A 15,005-nucleotide genomic window follows, 5' to 3' on the forward strand; every position below is an offset into this window, starting at 1 on the left:
AAAACCTCTCTTATCTTTCATCATATTTCATAGAAAAAACAAATGTCATAATATCAAAACTAATTAGATAATGCTACTACGCAACTGTTAACTGAATCCAAAATTTTGAGCTGAAGTATGAATAAAAAACGTGGATGGTAGATAAAAATTTAGTTGCTATCTAAAATTATTTCAAGATGATAACAACTTAACAACTTTAAATGCATGTCATGCTGTAAAGCAGGAAAGAGTGGGAGTTACGAGGTATTTATTACGTGAAGCTTTCCACTTCCTCACGTAACAGGATCAAACACTGAATAATGACACATTGACATTGTAAAGAATTACATCACTCACGATCAAATATGTACTAAACACGTCATTACGCTCTTTCCGGGCGAACTATCTGGTGGGGTAGAGTGTAGCAAACTTGTTCTGTTACATAAATCTCTCCATCCTTATACTTTTCAACAGAGCAGCAAGGAACTTCCCATCAATACACTACAAATAAAAAAAAAACAATTAGAGTCTGAAAAAACATTCAAGATAAGCAATTGCATCATTAGTAAAACACTTACTTTTGCTTTCACTACAAGGCAATGGTCTTTATCCATCGCGTAAAACTTATGGAGATCGAAGACACCGTGTAGAGCTGAATGGACTCCTTTTGGAATTTTTTTGAAAGGCACGCGTTCATTGGAAGGTTCTGGGAATCAAACAAACTAATTACTGGACTTCCACTATTAACGCTACTGGCGTTACCAAAATCGATTTACGCACCGTATTCCATCCCACCAGTTGAAGAGATAGTCCTATGTAAGAGAATGTCCTCAAGTTTAGATTTTAAGTGGCGAATTTTCATGTTCCAATTTAGCACTCTTCCAATAGGATGAGCCACTGCACTTAGGATTATTCCAAAAACTAACACTAGAACAAATTTCATTGTTGACTAATTACTGCTGAATCTGGCACTCGACTGAAGCCATTAAAGCTATAAAATTTCCCAGTAACATATACTGTATCGATTAGAAACTACTACTTTTATTGTTACCTAATCGTTCCAATCAAACTAATTAATGAAATTTATTAGCGTTTTCACATGGTAATTTCAGTAGGCATATGAGAATGTGCTTCTGATTTCATCTATTGTTTTTCTGAACAAGGTAATGTAGTTAATAATCATAATTATTCATTACTATGAAATATTTGTCAGAATCTTGACCACTTTTACAGGAAACGTTGACTAGGCGAATGAAAGAGTCACGACGTCATTCAATTGTTACATAGTGCGTTTCTGGATTAAAATGCTCTGAAAAGAGCGGAAAAACAAACTTCTAGATCAAACGTTACAAAAACTGTTGAGATGACGTTGAAAAAGTGTATCAAGAAATGTAAAATAAAAACAAAGCACTTATGTAATTGGATGCGCCATTGCAATATCGATCATTAACAGTAAAACTAGCAGTGACTTTCTTGCTAAGTATAGCGTGCTCACTATAAATTGTTTGTCAATAATTATTGACAATTTATAAAATTGAAAGTATATACGCCTATTAACAAGCGAGAGCTTTTAATAATTAGTTGCCCTTTGCCCTTATGAAACCATTTGTTGCATAAATACAAAAAGATACATGTGTACAGTATTTCTCTTTAGTTATACTCAGTTGTACCTGAAAAATGTTCTAAGCAAAGACTCACAGCTTTCCGTTATGATTGTGACTATGACGTCATCACTTTTACGAGTATGGGTTAATTTGTTGGCCTCGGAAATACAGTGCAACATAGATAACCAACACTTCTCTATTTTCTTAAATGTCAACGTTATTATTGCTTATGAGAGCTAAAATTAATTTTTGCATTTTCAATGTCTCTATTGTAGTAACATCATCATCACATGCAATAAAAGCCATAGTGAAAATAAATTAAATTCCTGACAAAACCTTTTGTTTGGATACAAATACATACAATGAGTCACTGTCACGGAAATTAGAAAAATATTTTAAACTATCGAGGCTTGATATCAGTATTTCCGCTCATTTGCTGGGATAACATCATCTCATATAATGACGTAAGTTCCTACTAGAGTTTTTTTTTTGTTTACAAAAACTTTTATTGGTGATACTTTGAAAATATCTGTTTTACCAGTTGTTTCAGTTCTGTTCAAAGCTACAAGATGTCACTTCTTACCGTCACCCTGTTTATGTTTTTTGTGTTGGCTGAAATCTTATCCGGAAGTGCACACATGACGCCGATACTGCGACATAAAGGCTCCTGGTTCCTATCGCAGGTTTCCGACGACAGTGAAACCAACCAAGTCAATTATTCTTACCACCAGTACTACTGCCAAGGTTTCGACGACAACAAAATTGGCCGCGACGATTTTTCCTACCACCAGTACTACTATCAAGGTTCCGACGACAACAGAAACAGCCAAAGGAATTATTCACTTCACTGGTACAACCGCCAGGGCTTTAAAAACAAAAGAACCTGTATTCGGGGTTGTTCACTACAGTCAGAACCAGAAGCAACAGTGCCTCAACTTAAAAGAAAAGGTATGTCTTACACCACTTTCTCATATTAGAAAATTCAATTGAACATTTCATAAGCAAAGCGTTGAGGTTATACTCTACTCTTGACATGACAAAAAAATCATTTTGTCGGAACTTAAATTAACTTTTTTATTACCTACTTATAGTGCACTTATAGAATAATATGAGTGCACATACATCAATACAAATAATTTATCAGACGAATTTCCTTATGGCAAGGAAATTCATTCAAAAAATTATCGAGGCGTTCACTTTAGATTTTCTAAACTTTTTAAATATTTAATAAGGCAGCCAAATTAAACAAGATTTTTTTAAACCTTACATTTATTTAAGTGATTTAAAAAAATCTGAAGAGTATAGTGTTATCTCGTAATTACAAGTTTTAATGAAAATTAGTTTTCAAGGACGTATAAAATTAAGTTTTGGGTCTTCTGTTTCAAACGCTCTTCCGAATGTTTTAAGTCATCCACTGAATCCCTAATGGATACTAACTCATCAGCGTCAATTTCTTCATTACGTTGTAGTTTTTTATAAATTAGCCACAGTTTCTTGTGTATTCCAACCAACTTCATGCGGTGTGAAATAACTTTTGCAAGCCATCTTGTTTCTTCGACTTGACGAGTGAGAAAGTTTTCCACTCCGTTACGTAGTAGGGGATCCAGTTCATTTTCGATTTGAACCATATTTCCCAACTTGATTAAGTAGTTAAGTCTTCTGTAGAAAGCATTGAATTCTTTGGTGGAGTTTCCCATAATCCTTGCTGATGGATCATTCGGATCCAGGAACAATTTGTTGGCATCAACGTTCTGAGTAATGAAAAGCTTAGAAAAAATCTGACGCTGGTCATCGATCAGTTCACCGATGCCTGGTTCAGATAAGCAGACTTGTAGAGAGCAGCAGTCGTTCGATCCCTTGGGGAAATTTTGCTGCCTTTGATTCCCTTCATCGTCAATCAGCGTCGCACCAATTCCTTGAAAGAAACAAACAATAAAATAGTTAAATTGCAAAAGATGCATTGAAAAAGAGTCGTTGTTAAAATCGCAAAAGACGGCCATATGACATACACATGTACAACGGGGAGTGCTTCGAGGAATTGTTCGGATTAATCCCTGCCGCTTCTTTTCGCCATCGCCCTACGCGACAACATTTCCATCCTCACCACTTAGATGGTTGGCAGTCCTCAACTGTGCGTTTTTCCAGGAACTTTCTGCCTCGCACAGCTAAACTGTGGAATGAACTGTCGCCTGCGGTATTTCCGGACCGATACGACCTTCAAACCTTCAAGAAAAGAGCGTACTCCCATCTTAAAGGCCGGCAACGCACTTACAACCCCTCTGGTGTTGCAGGTGTCCATGGGCGGTGGTAATCGCTTACCATCAGGTGATCCGTCTGCTCGTTTGCCTCCTCTACCATAAAAAAAAATATATATACAAGTTTTCTTTGTTATTATAGCTCCATAAGATTAACTTTTGAGGGATAAGAGGCAATCAATAAAATGTTTAGGTCTTCTTCGTAATAAACTGATAGCTGAAAAGTAAGTAGCGCAACTCAATAGTAACAATTTACTTAAAATCATCGGTCGGTACACTAGAATGTAACTTGTTTTTTTACAACCTCCCTCAATTTTATTCGGGAATACACGAAAAGTCCGTAAAAGAAAAGGGAGAGATAACGTTTGCGGCCTAGGCCTCGAAAGTAAGACATTATAGCAAAATCTCTTAAAAAGGATAACTTTACGCTAGTATAACAAAAATTAAAACTACAAACTCGGCACGTTATTAAATATAAAAAGACAGATTTAATGGAACATACTAAGTTTAAAATAGAAATAGTTCTTACCCGTCATGATCGCAAAGAAAGCGCCCAAAGTAATTGTTGCCCTGTAGAACATCTTGATTTCGCTTCTCAGTTGATTATGGAACGACGAGGAATTAGTAAGCGTTTATATACTTAAACTGTATTGACATTTAAAGTTTATCGTGATATCTGATATTGAAAATTATTAACTACAGGCTCATATTTATAGTGTCCCCATCGAATTAATTAATTCTCTTGAAAAAGCTTCCAAAACCGCACATAAATGCATTTTCCTTTTCATACACATTGTCACGGTATTTACCCTAGCCGGTTATGGGAATACCCTGGAGGAAAACCGCGCATAATATGTTACAAAAACTAATCAAATCTAGTAACTTTAACTTGTGACCAACGAACAGATTATTCTCACGCACGCACGAGGCACGACTTAAGATGTGTTCGAATCACACCCTCAAATGTGTATGCTGTCAGTCGCTGCCAAATACCAGATGGTACTGTGATCGCAATTATAATGGGGCCAAAATTCTTTACGATGGGGTGTCATGTATGAAAAGAGAGCGAGATCTAAATATATTTTCACGTGTAGTCTTCTGAACTCCACAGAATATCCTGTTTATGTGCAATAAAGTGACATACATACATACATACAATATCCGGTTTTGGCAGCGTCATCTGATGGCATATTAGATGATAGTTGTGATAGAAATTAAGGGCTTAACCAGCATACTAACATACAAAAATTATATAAATAAGGACTATATACTGGAACTTTGAACAAAACATTAAATTGAACAATATGATGCCAGTTATGTACACAATATGATTTAAAACTTGATAACCAAGGAAAAGTATATTTATTCCTTGTTATATACTCGTAATAGTAGCAAAAATTTGCTGTTGTAGGACGGGAGGTGAGGGCGAAGACGAAAAGCCAGCGTTAGTTACTTAAGGGCGTGTATTTTCAACTTAGAGAGATTTTACTATACTACTAGTACTTACTTGTTGAAGGTAGGCGCGAGCTAGACTACGAGTAGTAAGCTGTACTACGGCACCGACACTAAGATACTTCAACTGGGGTGAAGGTACGAGGGTGAATTGAAAAGTTCTGAGCCTGACCTATAAATTAAAGTCTTATGGATGTATAACAATTTTATTTTTCTACATAGTCTCCTGAAAGATCACAACACTTTTGCCATCTTGATTCTAACTTTAGTATTCCTTGTAAAAAAAAAGATTCTTCCAGGTCGTCATAATATTCAGTTACGGCTTCTTGTACCTCGATACCCGTCTTGAATTTTCGTCCCGCTATGTGTTTTTTTAGATTCGGGAAAAGAAAATAGTCGGAAGGCGCCAAGTCCGGCGAATAAGGTGGATGCGGCAACAATTCAAACCCAGAATTATGTATTTGTGCGATTGATTTTGCCGCAGTATGGACAGGAGCGTTGTCTTGGTGGAACAAAACTTTCTTAGACACTATACCAGGCCTTTTCGTCTTAATTTCTTCACGTAAACGCTGTAAAAGTGAGCAATAATAGTCAGCATTTATAGTTTTGCCCTCTTCAAGGTAATCTATCATTATGATCCCTCTGCAGTCCCAAAAAACTGAAGCCATTACCTTCTTGGTGGACAAAATGGCCTTTGCTTTTTTAGGCGGTGGTGAACCTGGTCTTTTCCATTGCTTGGATTGTATTTTTGACTCCGGTGTATTGTGGTGGACCCAAGTTTTGTCCATAGTTACAAACTGGTTAGTAAAGTCTTGCGGATCACTTCTAAACAAGTCCAAACAATCTTGCGACACAGTATGGCGGATGCGTTTATTTTCCGCTGAAAGCAGCCTTGGTACCCATCTGGCTGAGACCTTAGAAAATCCAAGATCGTTGGTGATTATGTTTTGCACTCGTTCATAAGATATCCCTATTGTGTCCGCTATCTCCGCGATCTTCAACCTCCTGTCGTTCATAACCATGTCTAATATTTTATGGACATTTTCATCTGTAGTGGCTGTTAACGGCCGGCCACTCCTAGGTTCATCTTGAACTGCTTCTCTGCCACGTTTGAAATCCGCTGCCCATCTTTTTACAGTGGCATACGATGGAGCGGATTCCCCTAAAGTCTGGCACATATCTTCATAAATTTGTTTTGGCGTTAACCCTTTTTTTTGCAAGTACTTTTTATGACGGAACGATGTTCAATTTTATCCATTGCTAAGAAAATCGCGAACCTTCTTTACTAATTTGATCATAAATTTTACAAGAGTGACAGCAAAAAACCAAAAGACGATGCATTATGATTAAAAAACATGTGTGTCTGACGTGCCAGTATTATTTTTTCTTTTTAATTTGGATATCGACCTTAGGCTCAGAACTTTTCAATTCACCCTCGTATATATCGTGCGGTAGCGAAGCTCCTGCTTGCATTCTCAAATAAACCTTGGCAACGCTCCGAGGGTCATGACTCTTTGTCGCACAGTCGTTAGCGAGATCTAACTCGATCTTAGCGCCATCTCTTGATAGCCAGCGTCAGCGGGGCCGACGTTATGCATTTACTATAGCGCAGGCGAGACTACTAGCGGCATCTAGTAGCTTTGTGGCATATTCGTATTACAACTCTCCCCCTATGTCCATGCAGTCGACCTGACAAATGTGACTTTAATCTTAAAGTCTGGGTTTAGTGCGCGGTGTACCGCCGGGTCTAGCCACTTGCTGCAGGCGCATCTTTCTTGCCAGAGGTTTGCTTTCTTGGCCTTTCCCTTTTCCTGATCGGTAGCGACGGCTCAGGAACAGTTGTGTCTTCAGATCGGTATCCAGTTAAGGCTGATGCGCAAGTCGTTTTTGATGTTATCACATAATATTGTTTTAAATTATTATATTATACTGTATCTATTAATTACTATTTAGATGAAGACTGCTATTGCTTCGGTCGTCGTACCTATCCGTGACAATAAGTTGGGTGTGATCATGGTGTGTTGTGAAATTTTGCCAACAGGGGTTTTCGAGTCCGTGCTTGCGACTTCAAATGAACTAGCACCGTGTCGTCGTACTATACATACGGTCCGACGAAACGGAACGACGTGGGGCAAGCTTAGAGCTAAACCCTTGACTAGATTTTCTCAATACGTGAGTAGCGACCAACACCAAGTCGCCAGGTTTGTAGTCAGGGCATGCTTGTCGTTTCTGATCCACATACTCCTTCCTCTTCTCCTCCTTCTCCTCTTGTACTTCTCGAGCTCTGGCTAAGGTATCAGCCATCGAGTAAACGAGGGGTCAATTCTTTAACGAAGTTATCATTCGTCATTATCCCTCTGAGATCATGTTGGACGTCAATTTAAAAAAAAAATCGCAGAGTTCCATGTTTACTTACTGCTAAAGTCATGAATGGCTTAATACAGCAAGGGTTCGGACTTATTAAACTAATTTATATAACAAAGCAAATATATGTTTACAAAATATAGTCGTAATTATTTGATATGAAATATTTTTTAACTTTTTTAATTGATTTAGAGTTAGATAGGTATAAATCTTGTATGTGTTTCGAAAGGCTATTTATTATTTTCGTAAGTATGAAATTATTAGTTCTCGTTCCGTAGACATTGTTATATGATGGTAGTATGAATCTAGGTGCATTAGGGATACTTCTTAAGTTGAACTCCTTGAGTTTGTTGAGAACGTCCTGTAGATCCTTCACGTGGTCGTCAAAAGTGGGCGACATAACGATTAGGTCATCTAGATATACCATAAGCTCGATATGGCCCGTCCTACAAGAGGCCCCACGTTGGGCGCTACTTGTAGGACGGGAGGTGAGGGCGAAGACGAAAAGCCGGCGTTAGTTACTTAAACGCGTGTATTCTCAACTTAGAGAAATTATACTATACTACTAGTACTTACTTGCCGAGCAAGACCTAACTAGGTAGGCGCTAAGTAGGGATTGCAATCCGGTCCGGCGGATCCGGTAATCCGGCCGGATACGGTACGGTACACAAACACAAATAAAGGCAAGTAAACAAACACTTTAACACGGTCTTTTGACTAAGTTTGATAACGTCGGTAAGGTGACTTCTTTGTTAACGACAGGTGAATGTTCTTCTGGTAATTTTGTGGAAGAACAAGTTGTGTCGGAGTCAGTTCGTGGTCATACCTAAAAGTATTTTGAAATGGAATCTCAAGTTCAATGGACACACAGATCCGAAGACTTTTTTGGAAAATGTTCAAGATCTTCAGCAGGCTGATGGAGTTACAGATTCCAAACTTTTGTACTCTGCAGCCAGGTTGTTCTCGGATCACGCTCTTATATGGTTCCGTGCAAACAGGAATAAGGTGTCATCTTGGCAAGAACTTGCAGTATTGTGTTAAGTGATTTTCAGGATCCAGAGTATGATTATAAGTTAGCAAATGAGATTCGTGTTCGTACGCACGGAGAAGATGAGCCACTTCATCTTTATTTTGCATTAATTACACCACCAGCTCTCCCCTTGAATGGTAACTAACTCTGCGCATCACATCGTCCATGACAATCAGGAACGGAAATGGCGACAGTAAGCAGCCCTGTCAAATCTGTACATAGTGTATATTATCAACAACAACTTAAAAGTTTAACAGGAAATAAAATTAACATCTTAATGATTACTAAGGTCATGATAATGCAGGTCACACCAACCATATCTTTAAGCGGTTAGGGTTGGAGAATGCAAATTAAACACCAAACGCTTTCAAATTACTAAATATATTTTAAATTAAAACCGAGCGGAGGTCGTGGTAAGGGTCCGTTAAATATCAATAAGCCTGTCTGGTTTCACTGACGTTGTTGGGTACTCCCCTGACGTGGCAAGGTGAACGTGCAGGGCCCGGGTCGGTCGTCGGGACGTTGCGGGAAGCGACGAGGTCAGCTGGTGTGTGATGCAAGGAAGCCTCTGGCTTGCTTCCTACTCTGCGATCGGATCAGCAGGTTCCTCCTGCCGCCGCCGTAGGTTTACGCCGTACAAATGCACCCCTTAAGGCCGATTTACATCAAACGAGAGAATGCTCATTCTATCCCCACTACATCAAATTCTTCTAGTGTAAACAGGCGTAGAGCATTCTTTCGTTGTTCTTAGTGCGTTCGCAAAGATTCTATAGAATATTCTAAGAATACTCGCTCGCTTGATGTAAACGGCGCAAGAGCGCGCGAACAGTTGCTTAGAGCGTTCTAGCGTGTTCGGACGTGCTCGCGCCACTGAGCGGTCTCATCAAAGCGTTCTTGTGTTCTAGCGATTGTTTACGTATTATCGATTAAATTATGGATTGGTCTCAAGAAAAATGTTTATTAATGATAGAAGCCTACCGCAATTTCAGATGTCTGTGGGATCCGACGTATGAAAACTATAAAAATACAACTTACAAACAAGATGCTTGGCAGGAAATCGCAAAACAACTGGAATGTAATGTTGAAGAGTTAAAAAAAAAGATGGACTCGCTTCTTGCATCTTACCGCCGGGATAGGCAAAAAACAATGAGTACGAAGTCAGGCAGCGGTGCCGATTGTATTTATAATTCTAAATGGTTTGCATTTAAAAGCATGCACTTTTTGAATGACAAATATAAACCGAGGAAAACAATTGATTTCGACACTAACCAAAATAAAAACATGGTAAGTAGGTAGTTATGTTTATTTATTGGGAACGACTACGATAATTTTAGGTTGGGTTATTTACGCTTTTTATAAAGTAACATATCGCTTTCATTATGCAATATTGTTTTGCCATGGCAAAATATTAGTCAAATTAAAATAGTCTGAAAATTCTTTCCGGATATTTTCACATTGCAAAGTGTGTCTTCGTCCAGTGTTGGGTAACGGGAGAAATGATGATAAACGGTCCATAGTTCTCCACTGGCCTGGAATGACGACGTCATCTTCAATTCTGTCCATCATGCCTGGTGAATTATACAGCTTCCTAGAAGCTTTCCTTTTCATCAAATAATTATGTAGGTACACGCAGGTCATTACGATGAGAGATGCTTTATCAGGTTGTAGCAACATAGGTTTTCGCAATACACGAAAAACTGCTGAAAGAATGCCCAATGCATTTTCTACTATTCGTCTTGCTCTAGACAAACGGTAGTTGTAAATTCGTTTTTCGGATCCCCTGGCATGAGTACCAGAATACGGCTTCATGATGTGTCTTTGTAATGGGAATGCATCATCTACTACAACTACGAATGGCATATTCTGTTGTCTTCCTGGAAGGCTTTGGTCATTGGGCAAATTTAATTCATTATTTTGTAGTTTCTGATAGAAAGAAGTGTTTCTGAAAACTCCGCCATCTGATATTCTGCCCTGACAACCAATATCGGCGAATATAAAATTGTAGTTAGCGTCTACTATGGCCATTAACACCACACTGAATGTGGATTTATAATTAAAAAAGTCGCTTCCGCTGTTAACAGGTGCTTGTATGACGCAGTGTTTTCCGTCTAAAGCGCCAATACAGTTTGGAAAATTCCACTTCTCATTGAATTCCTGAGCGATTGATAGCCATTCTTCTTCTGTTGACGGTGTCTAAAATGAATAAAAAATTATTTTAGGGTGTATATTAATTAAACTGTTTTTTTATAGGCTGATGAGCAGGAGAATGACCGAATTGAACAAGAAACTGCGGTAGTGGACCCTAATGCAGATACACAGTCAGATTCAAGAACACATTCACAACCTGCAATTTCAGTAGGGTCAAGAAACACCACACCACAATGGCAACAATCAACATCACTGCAATCTGGCCACAAAATACCACCAAAAAAATCAAAACATGAAGACCCTCGAGTAGCCGAAGCCTACCGTATTTTAAAAGATACACATGATTCAAAGATAAGGGACAAGAGTCAAGCTTTTGGAAATCATGTTGCTTCAAAACATCGCGAATACTCAAAAAGGACGAAAGCGTATGTTGAACATTACATAAATAATATACTGTTCGACGCTGATTTGGGGAAATTTGATTATGAGTCAAATTTAGCATCAACTCCGATGTCTTCATATTCAGACAGTTCACAAAATACTTGCATTGTGTATTCTGTAGCCTCAGATCAATCCCCTCCACCCAACCAAATGGAAGCTAGTACAGAAAGTAATGTGAATTTAGGCCAACAATTACACATTCCGGATGATACCGCAACTGAAGAAACCAGGGAGTCTTTGCTGCATTTTATTAGAAATTTTAAGTAACATGTATATCTTTTCTAGTTACTTTTTGTTTATTTAAGTTCTCTGATTGTTTTTTTTTTTTAAATAAATATCTTAAAAATAAATTGTCTTAGTTTATTTACTTACTTTCACTAATAATTACGGTCGTGATAATAGGTGTGTCGGTATGTATAAAAGTAATAACTTTACTTACCTTAGCATAGTTTTGCAATGCTTCATTTATTGCAGCACATACTTCAGATATAGCATTACATATTGTCGATTTAGACATTTTAGTAAAATACATCAGGCTTCCATAGGAATCTCCAGTTGCCAAAAATCGCAAAGTCACTGCTAGTCTGTCATATGCAGGAATCGAGTCTCTAAAATTCGTACTTGATTTTCGAATTTTTTCGCTGGTCAGAGATAGTAAATGATCAAAATCCTCTGGCGCCATTCTACAAAAGTTTTGGAATTGTCCACTTTCTTCTTGTTTTCGCATATCCGTCATTGTTTCACCTACATTATCCAGTGTCCTTCGATGCATTAAATTTGTAACCCACCAACGTTTCTTCCTTCTTTTATTTTTGAGTTTTCGCGACAAAATAATAAATGCAGCACTTGCAATAATGATATCGCTGTCAGAGTCAGACATAACGAAGCACTACCAATACTAACCACAGAATTGACACGAATGAGCAAAGAACATTCGATCTAGCTTTTGTTTACACTAAAAGATTACGAAAGAATGCTCTTGTTTTAGCTCTAGCTCTATGTTCGTTTGATGTAAATCGATACCTTCTAGCTTTCGTTTACACTAAAAGATTACGAAAGAATGCTCTTGTTCTAGCTCTAGCTCTATGTTCTTTTAATGTAAATCGGCCTTTAAACGGGGTACACAACGGAAAATAAGTTATTTGAGTAGTACGTTAGTTTATTACTACGAATTAAGTATTAAGAAATTAAATTATCCTCGGCGAACACTGCCGATTAAACTTTATTATTTTAAATCGAACCGGCGCGTGAGACGACACGGCACAAGGCTCGTGAACGCGACCGGCAACGTCCGTCCTTTAAGACGATTACGCGCAGAGTGGGGTGCAGAGATATACCCAGCCCAGCGCTACAAGAATGTTCTCGAGTGTAAAACTGCAGACGCAAATAGTTCGGCCGAGAGTACACTCGCGCACATTTATGTTGCGTTATTTAAAAAATTAACATATTGGTTTAAGGCCTATAATATTTCTTATTTAAAGTATTAGTTGAGATTGAGATTACGATTAATTTAAATACCTATAGTAACGTGCATATTTTTAAATATTCCTATGAATAAATATTCGGGACCATTAATACAGATCAACGTAGACTAAACTAAGTAAAGTCTGCACTAACATATTTATTTGATCAATACATAGTAAAAGTACCTGCACAGAAATATATATAAATATATAATAGCAAAAACTTATAACTTTTACTTACTTGTACTTTTCATACTTTAGGTTTAGAGTTATAATCTCCCAAATGTAAAAAAAAAACGAAATTTTCGCGGTTTTATTTGACATAGTTGCGTTCGGCGCTCCAGTTCACAAACTTGGATTATTCATTGAGCAAACTTCTTAAACGAATCACCAAAAAATTAGAACAACCGGATTTGACGCAAACGAACCCCATTCCAAAAATCGACAAACTTACTGGATTACTACTACGACCACCACAACCCACACAGAGTCCGTCCGTCCGCTCCGCAATTGCACGAAGGAACCGGCACCTTCTACAACACAGTTTAACTGTTATGTATGTAGGTAGTTATAGAAAACGTTTTGACAGAGATTCATTAAATGATCATCTACAAACCACACCTAGTCTTTGATTTAACACTGGCGACGGGCTGGGATAATACAGTTTTTTTTCGAAGTGCTTCGCGTGGAAAATCATGGCTACCATCGGCAAGTTAAGTGCGTTCGATTTAAGTAATGGAAATTGGCGAGTATATGTGGACAGAGTGGAAATGTTCTTCAAGGTCAACTCGGTCGCGGACGACATGAAGCTACCGATATTAATCTCGGCCATCGGCGATGCAGCATATGAGTTAATGGTAACCCTATGTAGCCCTAAAAAACCTGGAGAAATAACATACGCAGAGGTTGTGAAAATAATGGAAAACCATCTCCAACCGCCGCCATCTGTGTTGGCAGAACGTTTTCGCTTCCGCCAATGTCGTCAAGTCAAAGGTCAGTCAGTAAAGGATTATGTAGCGGAATTAAAAAAATTATCTCGCTATTGCGATTTCAAAACAGCACTTAACGAAAATTTGCGTGATCAATTTGCATGCGGAATTAGTAACGATTTATTTCGGCAAAGATTATTTACCGAATTGAAATTAGACTTCGAAAAAGCTGTGTCTATCGCATTAAATCTTGAGGCGGCGGAAAGAGATGCACTAGCGGTGGAGCCTAGCGGGGTCGCGGGGACGTCGGCGGAGGGGGTGCATCATGCAAGCGCGAGCACAGCCATGCCTAGCACATTGCAATTCGGGAGCACCTCGCGACAACAAAATCAGCAAAACATGAGTGCAGTGAATTTTAAAAACGGGTGCACGGCGTGCGGGGACCGTTATCATAACTTTACGGAATGCAGATTCCAGAGTTTCGTGTGTAGTAGGTGTGGGAAGATTGGTCATTTAAGGCGCGTTTGCCCAAACCCGGAGGAGCAAGTCGGCGGGTCGGCGGGCAGGCGGCGTGATGGCGCTTTCACTGGCCGGGGGGCGCGGCCGCGGTGGCCGCGCGGGCGCAGCGGAGGCCCACGCCGGAGTACTAATGCATATTGGCTACACAACAATGAATATCAACCTTCGGAGGAGGTGGAGGATTTCTCTGAGGATGAGTGCATTAATCAGATGTCCTTAGCGGATTACAAACCGGTGAGCATAGCAATGAGTGTAAATAATGTTCGTCTTATAATGGAGATTGACTCGGGGAGCGCTTTATCGTGTGTTAGTGACAAGGTGTATGAAAAGTTATTCCAATCCGTACCGTTACGTAGTTGTGATCTAGTTTTAACGTTATATGATTATGGTAGGATTAGACCATTAGGCTATATTAATGTACCAGTGGAGTGTAATAATGTTAGAAAGAATCTCGATTTGTATGTCATCAGGGGCGGGAATAGTAATACACATTTGTTGGGCCGGCAGTGGATGGCACATTTAGGGTTACGTGCCGAGGTGCCTTTGCCATTAAACTTTGTTGAGTCGGGAACAGAAAATGAAATTGTGAACGATATCTTTTGCAGGCATAAAGAGTTGTTTGATGGCGGCTTGGGTCGGTTCACGGGCGGGACGGCGACGCTGCGCGTGCGCCCTGGTGCCGCCGCTGTGTTCCACCGCGCGCGCCCGCTGCCCTACGCGCTGCGCGAGCGCGTCGACGCGGAGCTCGACTCCATGTTGAACACCGGTGTCATTGAGCCTGTTGATGCCTCCGACTGGGCCACACCACTCGTTCCTATACG

General features: G+C 39.2%; 1 protein-coding gene across 2 annotated transcripts; it reads left to right on the forward strand.

The window, feature by feature from the left end:
• Nucleotides 1-524: 524 nt before the first annotated feature.
• On the forward strand, nt 525-12,373 carry LOC133524817 (uncharacterized). Of its 2 annotated transcripts, XM_061860965.1 has the most exons (3): nt 525-2,047; nt 2,125-2,531; nt 10,935-12,349. In XM_061860965.1, exons 1-3 carry the CDS (start codon nt 2,043-2,045, stop codon nt 10,937-10,939), a joined length of 417 nt encoding a protein of 138 aa, XP_061716949.1. In that variant the 5' UTR covers nt 525-2,042; the 3' UTR covers nt 10,940-12,349. The 2 variants fall into 2 exon arrangements, with proteins under 2 accessions (XP_061716949.1, XP_061716948.1); XM_061860964.1 differs by lacking the exons at nt 525-2,047; nt 2,125-2,531 and adding an exon at nt 7,703-9,968 and having other exon boundaries at nt 10,935-12,373.
• Nucleotides 12,374-15,005: the final 2,632 nt, after the last annotated feature.

Source organism: Cydia pomonella, chromosome 14 (genome assembly GCF_033807575.1).
Source record: "Cydia pomonella isolate Wapato2018A chromosome 14, ilCydPomo1, whole genome shotgun sequence".
Taxonomy (NCBI): Eukaryota; Metazoa; Arthropoda; class Insecta; order Lepidoptera; family Tortricidae; genus Cydia; species Cydia pomonella.